Source organism: Pongo abelii, chromosome 5 (assembly GCF_028885655.2).
Source record: "Pongo abelii isolate AG06213 chromosome 5, NHGRI_mPonAbe1-v2.0_pri, whole genome shotgun sequence".
NCBI lineage: Eukaryota > Metazoa > Chordata > Mammalia > Primates > Hominidae > Pongo > Pongo abelii.
In genome coordinates, this window is record NC_071990.2 from 29,488,697 (window position 1) to 29,503,728 (window position 15,032).

Genomic DNA, 15,032 nt, shown 5'->3' on the forward strand with positions numbered 1-15,032 from the left:
GGAGGTGGAGGTTGCAGTGAGCTGAGATCGCACCACTGCACGCCAGCCTGGCTACAGAGCGGGACTCCGTCTCAAAAAAAAAAAAAAAAAAAAAGACACTGCTGTATTTTGGATGGATCAAACCTACTTAATTTTAATTTCTAATCCTAAAGTAGAGAGATGCAATTGGGGGCCTTCCATGTAGAAAGTGGGGTCAGGAGGCCAAGAAAGGGAATATGAATGTATATCCAAGTCACTCAGGAACTTTTATGCAGGTGCTAGAAACTTATGTCAAAGTGGCCACAAGATTGTTTAATAGGAGACGAACGAATGTAACTCCATGTTTACTACTAGAAACCAAAGCTTTGTGTAAAATCTTGAATTTATGGGGAGGTAGGATAGGAAAGCCTGTACCTGTTTGTTTTTTTCCTGATCCCTTTCCCTCATTCCTGAACTGCAGGAGACTGAGCCCCTTTGGGCTTTGGTGACCCCATCACTGGGGTGCGTTTATTTGATGGTTGATTTTGCTGTACTGGGTACTTCCTTTCCCATTTTCTAATCACTTTTTAACACATGCTGATTCTTGCCTTCCCTTCTCCTTTCCCTGGGAAAATACAATGAATAAATAAAGACTTATTGGTACTCAAACTGTCAAAAAATAAAAATAAAAATAAATAAATAAATTCAAAAATATTCACACACAGAAACATTATAATCAAACTGCCAAAAAAACAAAGAAAGAATTTTGAGGACAAAAAGAGGGAAGTGACTTATCATGTACAAGAGATTCTCAGTAAGAATAAGAACTAATTTCTCATGAAAAATTACAGAGTCAGGAGGCAATGAGATGACATATTTAAAGTAGCAAAAGTAAAATACTGTCAATGAACAATTCTAAAGCCAGCAAAACTATTCTTCATAAATGAACTAGAAATTAAACATTCTCAGATTTTGAAAACTGAGAGAAGTTGTAATTACCAGACCTATCTTATGGGAAATTATAAAAGCAGTCTTGCAGGTTGACATGAAAGGACACTAGATAGCAACTCGAATCCCCATGAAGAAATGAAGAACTCCAGTAAAGGTAACTACATGGGTAAATATAAAAGACAGTATAAATGCAATTTGTTTGCAATTTCCTCTCTCATATTATTCAAAAGACAAATACATAATTAAATAATTATAAATCTGTACTGATAAGCCTACAATGTATAAAGATGTAATTTGTGTGGCAATAAAAACACAAAGAAGCAGAAGAGAATGGAGCTGTGTGGAAGCAAAGGTTTTGTGTGCTATCGAAATTAAATTGCTATTAATCTGACTAGATTGTTATAAATTATTAATTGCAAGATCCAGGGCAATATTTAAAAAATATCTCAAAAAGTATAGTAAAAGAAACAACAAGGAGAATTAAGTAAAACACTAACAAAATTTATTTAACATACAAAGGCAGTAATAATGGAATACAGCAATAAAAAACACATGATATAAAGAAAATAAGTAGCAAAATGGCAGATCAAAATCCTATACTATCAGTAATTACATTAAATGTAAATATATTAAACACCCCCTTTAAATGGCAGAGATATGAAAAAAAAATGAAATCCTGTCATTCATGGCAACATGGATGAACCTGGAAGACACCATGTTAACTGAAATAAGCAGGCACAGAAAGATAAAGACTATGTGTTCTCACTCACATATGGAAGCTAAAAAATGTTGAGCTCATTAGAAATAGAGAGTGGAATTTTGATTATTAGAGCATGGGAAGGATCAAAGGGAGGGGAGAGGGAAGGATAGGAAGAGATTGGTTCATGGATACAAAATTACAGCTAGATATGAGGGGAGGAGGCTGGCAAGATGGTCGAATAGGAATAGCTCTGGTCTGCACCTCCCAGCAAGATTGACCCAGAAGGTGGATGATTTCTGCATTTCCAACTGAGGTACCCAGTTCATCTTATTGGGACTGGTTGGACAGCGGGTGCAGCTCATGGAGGGTGTGCCAAAGCAGGGTGGGGCATTGCCTTACCTGGGGAGCACAAGAGGTCGGGGAACTCCCTCTCCTAGCCAAGGGAAGCCGAAGCCTTGAGGGACTGTGTGGGGAGGAACGGTGCACTCTGGCACAGATACTGCACTTTCCCCACATCTTCGAAACCTATAGACCAGGAGATTCCCTCTGGTGCCTATGCCACCAGGGCCCTGGGTTTCAAGCACAAAACTAGGAGGCTGTTTAGGCAGACACCAAGCTAGCTGCAGGAGGTTTATTTTTTCTGATTAAGTCAAGCAGCAGTTCTCACCATGGATAATTATGCCTCCCACTGGGACATTTGGCAATGTCTGGAGCTGGTTTTGATTGTCACAATTAGAGAGGAGGCACTACTGTCACCTAGTGGGTAGAGCCCCGAGATGGTGCTAAACATCCTACAATGCACAGGACAGCACCCCCAACAAAGGATGATCCAGTCAATATCGTCAGTAGTACTGAGGTGGAGGGCACTGATCTTTAGATCTTGTGACTAGGCTTTTTCTTTCTGAGTAACATGGAAACTGCTGAAAGATCTTGAGATAAGAAGTGGTATGATCTGAGTTGTTATAAATGGGTTACTCTGGCTTCCATATTGAGAATATACTAAATGTTAAGGGAAGAACCAGAGGATTATTTCAATCGTCCAAGCAAGAGATGTTGACAAGGACAGACCAGAGTGGTGGTCCTAACAGTGATAACGACTTGTCAGTTTCACAACATATTTTTGCAGGTAGAGCCAATAGAATTTGTGGTTAGATTATATGTGAGTGAGATGAAGAAAAGTCAGTATCACAAGATTTTTGTCTGAGAAACTAGAAGAATGGATTTTCATTACGGGAGATGAGAAAGCCTACAGAAGAAGCATATCGTGGGGGAGAGGGTGGGTAGTAAGGAGATCAGTTTATGGCATGTTAAACCTGAGATGTGTATTAGATACCAAAAGCTGCTGGTGGGTAGACAATTGGACATAGGAATCTGGAGGTTAGGAGAAAAATCCAGGCTGGAAATATAAATTTAGGAGTCATCAGCATATAGATGGTGTACAATGTCATAAGACTGGATGAGGGAAGTGCATGTAAAAAAGGAAAGAGGACTGAACCCTGGGCACAGCAGGGAGAGGAGGAGAAACCAATAAAGGAGATTCAGAAGGAGCAGCTGGGAGACTTTGGTGATTTGAAGCTGTCAGTCAGCTCAGACTGCCATAACAAAATACCATAAACTGGGTGGCTTCAACAACAGAAGTTTATTTCTCACAGTTCTGGAGGCTGGGAAGTTCAAGATCAAGATGCTGGCTGATTTTGTTCCTGGTGATGGCTCTCCTCCTGGCTTGCAGACAACTCCCTACTTGCTGCCTCCTCACATGGCCTTTCCTCTTTTATAAGGAAACTAATCCTATTTGGCCCTCACCTTTGTGACCGCTTTAACTATAATTACCTCCTAAAATGCCCATTTCAAATACCATCACATTGAGGATTAGATCTTCAACATATGAATTTTGGGGGGGACACAATTCAGTCCATAGCAGAAGTGAAAGGCATGTTCCAAAAAGGAAAGCTAAGTCCACTCTATTGAAAAGCTTCTAACAGGTCAAGTAACATGAGGACTGAAAACTACTATATCAATGTGGAGGTCAGTTTGTGACCTTCGATGAAAGGTTTCCAGTGCAGAAGCCTTGTTGGAGCCAACCCAAAAGAGAATTCAAGGACTTGGGTGGTAGCTAGGGGGAAGTGAAGTCAAGAGAAGATTATTTTTTAATGAGTGAAATCAAAGTATGTTTATGTATTGATGGGGATGGTCCACTGGAAGGACAAATTATATTACAGGAAAGAGGGGAAAGACTAGAGTAATATCCCTGAATAAGTGGATAGGGATGGAATATAGTGGGCAAGTGGGGGTACTGGCATCAGACAGATGCAAAATAGTATATTCCTAGCAGTATCAGAAGAAAAGGTGGAGTCCTATATGTGAGCACAGATGCAAGTAGGTGAACATATGGGTTAGTAAGAACTTCTCTTTTTATTGCTTTATATTTTTTCAGTAAAAAATGAAGTAAAATTTTTATCTGAGAAAGATGACATTATTTGAGAGAGAGAAGTATTGGGGATTTGAGGAGAGACCAGAAAGTATGCATGAGTTACGTAGGAGAGGGGAAAGTGAGTGGACTAGGGAAATATGATTATCCATGACATTAGCCTCTTCCTCTTAAAGTAGTGGTCATGAATGTAAAGTGAAACCTCTCAGTGTGGCTATGGGCTTTTCTTCAGCCACAGTCAGCTGAACAAATATAGGGAGAGAGTAGGATTATAGTTGGATTTAAATAGGAAAGCAATTTAGCTGAAAGAGTGTAACAAGTGAAAAGGGCAGGAACACTGAGGTATGCAAAGGAGTAATAGTGATTGATGAGACAGTCTAAGCTTGATAGAGAAGTGAAGATACAAGGGGCGTGAGGGGCCACAATGAATTTGCAGACCTCTCACTGAGGAAGAAACTGAGAGGAAAGTATAGAAAGGTAATCTATGAGGATACTGAATTCACCAAGAATCATCACAGTACTGGAGAGAGTGAGAGGGAATCAGGGACAAAAATCTTCAAGGAGGAAGGAGGAGCAAAGGGAAAGAGAATGATGACAGCCACAAGTCGGGAGGTGGGCTTTGGAGCAAAGCTGATAACATAACAGTCAAAGCTACATTCAAAACTGAGAATGACTTCAACAAATCTACAAAATTCCTGACAGAAAGGGTTATTTTCCTTTTTTTACAGATGATGACATTGAGAGTCACTGAAGTTAAACAATTAGCTTTAAGGTCACTCCATCAGAGAATGAAATTCTAAACCAGTTCCAATTGAATAGTAGAAATGTTAATGAGAGGGAATTATGCTGCCTTTGGCTTTCATACACTGCCAGAGGCACACTACCCTAAAGGGACTTTCCCTCCAGAATTTCCTCTTCCCCACTCTTGGGGACTCCTCTCCAGACACCTTCATGCAAAGTACTAGTAATAGGAGTGGGACATCTATTCCCCAGAGCTCCATCCTCTCTTCTAAATAACAGGGAACGTTGAGTCCCCTGTTTTTTCTCTAGTGAGAGCACTCATCAGCATGCTTCCTCCTTCTCTCTAACTGTGTCCTTTAGATCCAGGAGGGATATTTGCTGCCCGCACCAGCTAATGCTGATTTGCTACCAGCACAAGGCCCAGGTCCTTGTCTGGTCTGTACCCCATTACAAGGTTCTCCAGGAACAGACATCATCACCTCTGCCTAGATCCTGAAATTTCACAAATGTAGGTTCTTTCTTACCTGTTCTTTTTATTCCTCTATTTACAAGCACAATGACACCTACCCCTTGTCTTCTTCCTGAAATACCTGGCTCTGATCTCAGGCACCCATTCCAGAAATCAACACAGCTATGCAATTGCATCTTTTATTAAATACTCCCAACTCCATTTCAAATCCAGAGAATCCAGAGCAGGAGCAAGAGACCAACCTATCTGGAAATTCAAGGTGTAAACATTAGTGCCAAAGATTAGACATGAAGGTAAGTTGGGTATTACAGTGCCCTACAACAAAATGGTCTTGTGCCGAGAGGCACATTCTGAAATACCAAGTGAAGTTTGATGACACATTATATTATATTATATATATTATATATTTATATAATATATTATTTAATATAATTTATATATATATTATATATTTCACAACAGATTTGTCTTCTAGATGTGTGAAGGTGATGGGTTTATATGTACAGGTGCACACATGCCTATGTTTTGGGGAATTTGTGCATACATGTAACAAGAATGTTATCTGTGCAGTTTTATTATTGTGTGCCTGTTTTCATGGTGTGGCATATTTGAAGAGGAATGGTTTAGAGCTTGCCTGGCTAAACTGTTGTGTGTCTGTGTAATCACCACATTAAAGAATTTGACCTTTTGTAACTCAACATCTCTAGCTACCATTGGTCTGTAAGCCTGAATGGCACCTCTCCTACTTTATTCATCTCTGATATGACCCCAAATTATAAAATGATCTATAAATATAGGTCAGACTTTGCATGTCCTTTTATACTCCACAGTCTCTAGCACAGTGGATCCTGGTTGATCAAACAGGAAGGACCTCGAAGTTAGTCAAATATAAGTGGAAAACCTATTAAGCATTTACAAATGATGTGGCCTTGGGCAAGTAATTTCACTTCAATTACTCTCCTAACATACTCTATAAAATAAGGCTATTGCCTAATTTTCAAGTGAGTGAAGATTAGAGTTAATAAATGAAAAGAGATGTAAATGTTCATAGCAGTTATAGCACTGCCTAGCATAAGAACCCCTTAAAAACCTGTTTCTTAATTTGGGAAACAGATATGACAACAGTTAGCGTTTATTAAAGGATGACAATAGTTAACAACTGCTGTGTGCCAGGCCTTGTTCTAACAGCTTTTCATATTTAGCCCACTTAACATATTTCTATTTTCATATGAGGAAACTGAGGCAGAGAGATGCTAAGTAACATACCCAAGGTTTTTCAGCTAGAAAATGGCAGAGCCAGGACTCAAACCCAGGCAGTTTGAGCCCTGGCTGCTGAGCCCTGGTTCTTAATCACAACATTAATGCTTGTTCTGCCCAGTGAGGATAAAATGAGTGAAACATAAAATCAAAGAGGATGTTTTGGTAGGGAACAGTGTTTTTTCCCCTGAAAAATGAAAAATTAGGTTATTGTGATTTTGTAATTTACAGCAGTGAATATGATGTGAAAAATAAGTTATCTATACAATAATTTATGTCAGGAGTCATGCAGCAGAAAGATTTCTATCCATCACATAAACTTTCATCCATCACATAAACCATATGTTTCTGTACCATTAAGACACTTGGTTCAACAAGACCCTTTGGAGAATGAGGTTCCTTTTGTTCCCTGGGGTTCTCTTTTTATTTTATTTTTTGATTAATATTTGATAGTAAAGCCAAGGAGTTGGGACAGGAAACTTAGATGTCATCTAGTTCAAAGTCCTTGATTTACACATGAAAAAATTGAGACAGAGGGAAATGAAGATTTCCCCATATCATATAACTGGCTAAAGGGAGCTATGTAGGTAAAACCAAGATGTCCTGATGTTCTAGTCTACCAGAAAGTGTTCTTTTTTTCTACCCAACTGATTTCTGATTTAAAGGCTAGTATGCGTGTGCTGATCTCCCCTCAGTGGGAGGGGCATGGACGTTGGGAGTAGTCTCTATTCACAACAAATTAAAAATCAGTAATCAGCAGCATAATGGGTTGTGTTAGAAAGTAAACTAAGGCCCAATAAAATATTTAAGAGTTTATTTGAGCAGTGATCCATGAATTGGGCAGCTCCAAGCCAGAAGTGGCTAGGGAGCTCCCCAGAGAGAACATGAGGAGGAGGCTTTTTAGGACAAATAGATAAAAGCAAAGATAATATTTCATTGGTTACAGTTATACAGTTATACAGTTGCCTTATTTGGTCTATCCCATGAGGAAGTCCTAGTTACTAATTACGTTTTTGTTGGCTGCTTCTGATTGGTTGAGCTTAAGTTCTGTGTTTCTTTAACATAGGCATTTACAAGAAACACCACAAATAAAGTTTCAGACATGCTTGCAAATCAAGCAAGGTTAAGGTCACTTAGGAGGCCCAACTGGCTCTGTCTGCTCAAGGATTCTTCTGGCCTCGTCTCCATTTTACATGAACTGTTGCATAAATAAACACAGAGTACCTGAAACAACGGAGGTGATCATTCTGCCTACTGAGTGTTGGCCAGGCCAAGCTTGGAGTGTTGCCCTTATTCTTAGGGAGTTTATTTTTAAGTAATCTCATCTGTAAATGGGATTACAATCCACAAACTGACCTTGTATATGCTTCCATTCCTTCTCCCAGCCCAACCCCACACTCCAAGGTTTTCCCTTTGCTTATAAGGGGTAGTCACCCTTTTTTATTTCGACCTTCCAAACATTCTGGGAGTTTTCCTCCTTTAGGCCAACTACAGCGCAGAGGAGCGCTTTCTCCTGCTGGGTTTCTCCGACTGGCCTTCCCTGCAGCCGGTCCTCTTCGCCCTTGTCCTCCTGTGCTACCTCCTGACCTTGACTGGCAACTCGGCGCTGGTGCTGCTGGCGGTGCGCGACCCGCGCCTGCACACGCCCATGTACTACTTCCTCTGCCACCTGGCCTTGGTAGACGCGGGCTTCACCACTAGCGTGGTGCCGCCGCTGCTGGCCAACCTGCGCGGACCAGCGCTCTGGCTGCCGCGCAGCCACTGCACGGCCCAGCTGTGCGCATCGCTGGCTCTGGGTTCGGCCGAGTGCGTCCTCCTGGCGGTGATGGCTCTGGACAGCGCGGCCGCAGTGTGCCGCCCGCTGCGCTACGCGGGGCTCGCCTCCCCGCGCCTATGTCGCACTCTGGCCAGCGCCTCCTGGCTAAGCGGCCTCACCAACTCCGTTGCGCAAACCGCGCTCCTGGCTGAGCGGCCGCTGTGCGCGCCCTGCCTGCTGGACCACTTCATCTGTGAGCTGCCGGCGTTGCTCAAGCTGGCCTGCGGAGGCGACGGAGACACTACCGAGAACCAGATGTTCGCCGCCCGCGTGGTCATCCTGCTGCTGCCGTTTGCCGTCATCCTGGCCTCCTACGGTGCCGTGGCCCGAGCTGTCTGTTGCATGCGGTTCAGCGGAGGCCAGAGGAGGGCGGTGGGTACGTGTGGGTCCCACCTGACAGCCGTCTGCCTGTTCTACGGCTCGGCCATCTACACCTACCTGCAGCCCGCGCAGCGCTACAACCAGGCACGGGGCAAGTTCGTATCGCTCTTCTACACCGTAGTCACACCTGCTCTCAACCCGCTCATCTACACCCTCAGGAATAAGGAAGTGAAGGGGGCAGCGAAGAGGCTGCTGCGGAGTCTGGGGAGAGGCCAGGCTGGGCAGTGAGTAGTTGGGGAGGGGAGATAGTATTAAGCCACAACCCAAGGATGGAAATACCCATTAGTGAGTCAGTTTAGACTTCAGGCTGTTCATTTTTGTATGATAATCTGCCAGATTTGCCCTAAGGAGTCCAATGGGGGAAATGTTTTCCTCCCGTGAGGAAATGTTTAGTTCTTGAGGGAAAATCCCTAAATCCTCTATATACTCAGGTTTAGGGAAGGAAAACCTACCCCTCACAACTCCACGCGCAGGGAAGATGATGGACGTGATGCTCGCCTTTAGCTTCCTCCCTATCTGATGGAAGACCATGGAAGACCTCTTGGTCTCTACAATCAGAAGTCTCAAGTTGACAAGAAAATCATGGTCCCTACCCTGCAGGAGAGGGTACATCCAGAAAAAGCGGCCATGGACTCTCTTCTCAGAAATCAGTCCAACTTAGTGCAGACCTTGCCAGATGACCAGTGCCCTCCCCGGGGCATTTCACCCATAAATGTGATGAGGAAAGCCCATAAATGGTGGTGAATTTTGCTGAGTGGGGTTAAGACTGGAAACCCCCCTGCAGGAGTTGGTTCTTGAGCAAGTTTTAAAGAAACAAGGAACTAGGATGAGTGTGGAAGAAGGCGGGCATGTCTCAGGCCGTGAAAAAAACTCACAGGTGATTAGTAGTGAGTCATGAGAGAGAGAGCAAGAGAGAGAGTCAGAAAGAGGAGTAAATGGAGGGAGGAAGACGGAGGAAGGGACTCAAGTTCTCAAGACAGGAACAGGGATCTCCTCATGAAAAAGGAAGAGAAGAAAATGCTCAATCAGCAGAACCTGAGCAGAATATTGAGGTCAACCCAGAAGCCAGCTCCTCACCCACCCTCACCCAGACTGGCGCCCTCATCCTGGAGAAGACCTGCTAGACCCTAAGGCAGGTAGGAGAGAGGGTGGTCCACAGTCCCCCAGCTTTAGAAAATTTGTTCACTCCCAATGTCCATCTACCCCTAGGAATCCCCACTAGTTAAACAGAATCGCTAGATTCCTGTGGAAAATACCTTTCCTTGCCCACCATCATCCCCAGAAATAATAACTATTTTAGTCGGGTGTGGGACATAGAGAATAAAAGGGGGCATGGTGCCAGACTTAATTTCATACAAATAGCTTTAAAGAAGAAGGGGGGGAAGGAGTTTAATTTAGTTTCTAAAATGTTTAGTAATTTGATTGTGATCATGTCAGAGCAACTAATACATTTTATAAAAAATCATTTCACTGTGCTCTATACGTAGAAATTCAATTTGGTTCAACCATTATTGAGTGATATAAATAAAGCACTGGACTTAACAAAGACAGAAATACAGAAATCAGTAGAACATGGATCCCAACCTAAAACTTACTCTCTTGTCATAAAGGAAAGGAGACAAGAGTTTTTCCATAAATAACAAGGTATCAAGAAAGAATTAAATTCCAAGCTGGCTTTGAATGCTCTATTTTGCCTTAAAAATTTATTTACTAGTCTCAGTAATACATTATTAAAAATCATGCCACTTAATTAATTGTGTTAGAATCAAAGAAACAGAGAGTTGGGCAATATTCTTCATCCTACCCATCTCACCCAAATCTTACTCTACTCATCTCATTCTCATTAATTTTGGGAAATCATCAAAGGATGTGGTCGTTGAGTAAGAGATTAAAAGAAATAAGCTTTTTGACCCCTGCCAACACCCCATCCCCAGGGTGGTCACCCTCCAATACCATAAGATGCCAGGAAGAGTAAGTTGCCCTTTCTGATGCCATAATCTGCCATCATCTTCCCATCTTCCAGTCTCTTTCCATTGCAAGTCACAATCTGGGTCTCAGGGGTTACACCCGTCTTAGTCTCAATCATTGCTTTTACTTGTGCCACTGAGCTGGACCTTCGCACCTGGAGGAGGTGCCTCTGTCCCTCATCACCTGACTCCACAAGAAACAAGGGCAGCTCCTCATCACTGGGCTTCACCACTTTCAGGGTAAGGTGGATGGTCTTCTCTTTGTCAGTGCCATAAGATGAGAGGCTTCTCCGTGGCTTTAGGATCTTGGAGCCCAGCAAAAGAACCTGGTCCTGCACAGGAACCTTGGTCTTAGACCGGACATGTTCTTTGATTTTTTTCACGCTGTCATCTGGGTTGGCATCAAAGGTCATTAAATCCCCTTCCTCGGAACGGACATGCACCTGGGAAGTGAAAGCCACAAGACAGTTACCTAGGATGCCTGCCTCCCTTACACTTCTACTCCCCACCACAATGGCTCCCCCGCTTCCACTATCTATCTGGTCCTCTAGCTCCTGTTCAGTAGCCAGTGACCCTCTCTTTCTTGGAACTTCTTTTTTGGAATTACCAAGTTACAACACAAATAAGATAATTTGTCCCATTCCTTTATAATCACACCTTTTTTTTCAATCTTGAGAATGGAAAATAAAATCCTGAGCCCCCAACCAACTGAACGGACGCTCTTTTGCTCAGGGGGACCCTAGAGAAACTTTAAAAACTTAGTCATTGGGCCAAGGGTGGTGGCTTACACCTGTAATCCCAGAACTTTGGGAAGCTGAGGCAGGCTGATCAATTGAGGCTGGGAGTTTGAGACCAGCCTGGTCAACTTGGTGAAACTCCGTCTCTACTAAAAATACAAAAATTAGCCAGGCATGGTGGTGAGTCCCTGTAATCCCAGCTACTCAGGAGGCTGAGGCATGAGAATCATTTGAATCCAGGAGGCAGAGGTTGCAGTGAGTGGAGATGGCACTACTGCACTCCAGCTAGGGCAACAGAGTCAGACTCTGTCTCAAAAATATAAATAAATAAAACATTTCAGTCATGATGGAACAGGAGGTTGGACATGCCTCATTATATCTTCTCCCTTTTGCAGTTTAGACACAACTGACCAGCAATGTTAGAGATTATAGGACTGAGAGAGTGGATTCTTTGTGGCAATAAGATAGCAAATTATAAACAAGACCGAGGGTTATAACAGGCAAGAGTTAAGTCATGCATCCCTACACTTAAAGAATAAACTATGTTCTGCCACAAAGTTTTTTCTTTTTTCTCTAGCAGCTAAACAAGCATGGGCCTTGAGAGGAACAATATTAAAACAATTACAGCTCACCCCGTGTTGTGGAACACAGGCTAACTGACCCTCTGTTCCACAAGCCATAACTACAGTTTTAATTGGACAAAAGACTGATTTCAGTAATTTTCTCCTGATAAGAGACCACTGACCATGGACTGGTTCTGGCTAGTTTACAGAAGCTGCGCATTTGAATGCCTTTGTGTCCCTGCTTCACATTTTCATGTATAAGGCCTAACTGTAATGCAATTAAATGTTAAGTCTCCACTTCAGAGTGACCATGGGTGGTATGTAACATGCAAGCTTATTCAATATGCATGCATTAGGACCCTCTTCCTGAATATTCATTGCCTCTGCTATAACCTATTGGATATGTATACTTAGCAAACCCCTGCAGCATAAATTCCTGTGTCACCTTTCCTCCTGCAAAGTGCTTGCTTTTGGTTTTCAATCAGAAGCAAAGCCTCCCAGCCTGTCAGAATGGCTACCTTGCAGACTATAACCTTTCATAAGAAATAAACTCCCCTTCTAAATTTATGAATTGTGTGATTTTTTTTAGTTGACAATCTTTACATTTCGTTTTTCTGTGCATTTCAATGGATGTAAAAAACATACCTTTATCCATCTCAAAATGTAATTAGTGATTTTCCACCTTATTTACCTGCCTCTCCTATCCAGATAAATTTTGTCAAATGTCGAAAAGTAAATATGAGGCTTCAAAAGATGTACATCAGACTCTAAAAACAACTATCAAAGAGAATTTCCAAAATATGACAGCCTCATGAAGATACTCATAGCTATAGGATACCCTCTGTCAATACTTCAGAAGGAAATCCTGGGTAGGACACATAATCACTGAACTGTTAGTTTCTTTTCAAATATCCCACTGCTTTATAATAATAACTTACAAATTACCGAGACACTATGTTCAGTGTTTCTTGTTAATTTATATTTCTTGTGTTTTTATTTCTATCTAATGAGAGACAAGACTAGCTGGATTTCCTAGGCCGACTAAGAATCCCTAAACCTAGCTGGGGAGGTGACTGCAACCACCTTTAAACACGGGGCTTGCAACTTAGCTCACACCCGACCAATCAAGTAGTAAAGAGAGCTCACTAAAATGCTAATTAGGCAAAAACAGGAGGTAAAGATATAGCCAATCATCTATTGCCTGAGATCACAGTGGGAGGGACAACGATCGAGATATAAACACAGGCATTCGAGCCAACAAAGGCTACCCTCTTTGGGTCCCCTCCCTTTATATGGGAGCTCTGTCTTCACTCTATTAAATCTTGCAACTGCAGTCTTCTGGTCCGTGTTTCTTACGGCTCGAGCTGAGCTTTTGCTCGCCATTCACCACTGCTGTTTGCCACCGTCGCAGACCCGCGGCTGACTTCCATCCCTCCAGATCCGGCAGGGTGTCCACTGTGCTTCTGAACCAGTGAGGCGCCCATTGCCGCTCCTGATCGGGCTAAAGGCTTACCATTGTTCTGCACAGCTAAGTGCCCGGGTTCATCCTAATCGAGCTGAACACTAGTCACTGGGTCCATGGTTCTCTTCTGTGACCCACAGCTTCTAATAGAGCTGTAACAACCACCACATGGCCCAAGATTCCATTCCTTGGAATCCATGAGGCCAAGAACCCCAGGTCAGAGAACAGGAGGCTTGCCACCATCTTGGAAGCAGCCCACCGCCATTTTGGAAGCAGCCTGCCACCATCTTGGGAGCTCTGGGAGCAAAGACCCCCTGGTAACACTAATATAGAATGTGATCTCCTTTGATAAGACTAGGGCCTCACTCACAGAAGGTAGGGACTATATCTAAGTCTTACTTCAATAGCTGGGAAATCCTGAAAGATGAGAAAACTCACCCCTAATGGCCACTTGAAAGCCTGAGAAGACCTCCCTCATACTCCATTCAGAAGTATTTTCCCAATCTAGATATTGCAGACATTTCTTCACTGGAGGCTCTGTGTTAAGCATTGCATTAATTCCAGGTTCTCTCCATGGTGCATATTTTCTTATGCAATGTAATGTGTTAGATCATTAACAACTTCCGATAAATGAGTTTTGTGAAGCTCTCCTTTGAAAGGAGAGGGAAGATTAAGTTTAAGAACCCTAAAAAATGTTACCATAATTTCAAATCTCACCAGCCCTGTGGAACACAAAGCTCACCCCCACTTTTTCTTCTACCATTTATCCCTAAGAGTAGCTAGTCCAATGTTTTATTTAAAAAAGAACACAGAAGCCAGATAACCAGCTTCTCTTCAGACAATCCCTCTTCCCATTCTGCAAATGTCGATGCCAGCCTCTTCTCCTTAAGGATGCCTGCCCAGCCACCCAGAGCCCTGACTACTGCCCATCCCCCGTTTCTAAGATCTCTCCCCAACTCTTGAAAGTGCTTTTCCTTTCCCCATCCCCTTTATCAAATCCCAACTTACACAGAGGCATGAAGCATTGGGAGCCATCTCTGCAGTCAAGGGGCCAGAAACCAGAGACAGAAAAAGGACTTTGCATGCAGCTTATATACCAGCGCTGAGCTGGAAATCCCCTGCCTGGATTGCTGAGTTTGTCCAGCTTTGCTGTGCCCTTTGTTCTTGCATGCTCCCGTGAATTTTCTTTCACTTTTGCTGGGCAGGAGTTAATAGACAAAGAATGCTTTCTGATCACGTACTTCTCCCCTCAAGCAATCTATTTGCAAACCTCATTCCAAACATGGGATGGTCTTTCTGTGTTGAAAACTTTTCCCTTTTCTCAGGAAAGATCTTTGTCTGTTGAAGCCACCTGGATCTATACCCACAGCCCCAACCTAAGCTGCAGATCTCTATGTCTAGCGGTGTCTGTGTCTATGGGAATTCTCATTCCTTGAATTCCCAGCATATCCTTGAACACCCCAATCTCTCTGCCATCTCCATGCCACTGAGCATGCCTTTTCCTCCAACTCTATCCCCACCACTATGAATTTATAAGAACACATGGTGTAAACAGCATCTTCGTCAAAAAGCCTTCCCTAACTCTTTTCCTCCCCATCCTGG

The 15,032-nt window shown here is 42.9% G+C and overlaps 2 protein-coding genes across 2 annotated transcripts; one reads left to right on the forward strand and one right to left on the reverse strand.

Annotated features, from left to right (window-relative positions):
• Positions 1 to 5,534: 5,534 nt before the first annotated feature.
• On the forward strand, positions 5,535 to 10,819 carry LOC100450467 (putative olfactory receptor 2I1). Its single transcript, XM_054557081.2, has 2 exons — positions 5,535 to 5,540; positions 7,988 to 10,819. Exons 1-2 carry the CDS (start codon positions 5,535 to 5,537, stop codon positions 8,927 to 8,929), a joined length of 948 nt encoding a protein of 315 aa, XP_054413056.2. The 3' UTR covers positions 8,930 to 10,819.
• Positions 10,377 to 14,583, reverse strand: UBD (ubiquitin D). Its single transcript, XM_002816611.3, has 2 exons — positions 14,439 to 14,583; positions 10,377 to 11,111 (listed from the first exon to the last, which is right to left on the reverse strand). Exons 1-2 carry the CDS (start codon positions 14,463 to 14,465, stop codon positions 10,641 to 10,643), a joined length of 498 nt encoding a protein of 165 aa, XP_002816657.3. The 5' UTR covers positions 14,466 to 14,583; the 3' UTR covers positions 10,377 to 10,640.
• Between the last annotated feature and the right edge of the window lie 449 nt (positions 14,584 to 15,032).

Excerpts from the sequence above, each read along its gene's own strand:
- UBD (XM_002816611.3), bottom strand. The coding sequence starts at position 14,465 with ATGGCTCCCAATGCTTCATGCCTCTGT. Across the intron at positions 11,112-14,438 it reads CCAATGCTTCATGCCTCTGT|GTGCATGTCCGTTCCGAGGA; the intron begins GTAAGTTGGGAT and ends TTCACTTCCCAG.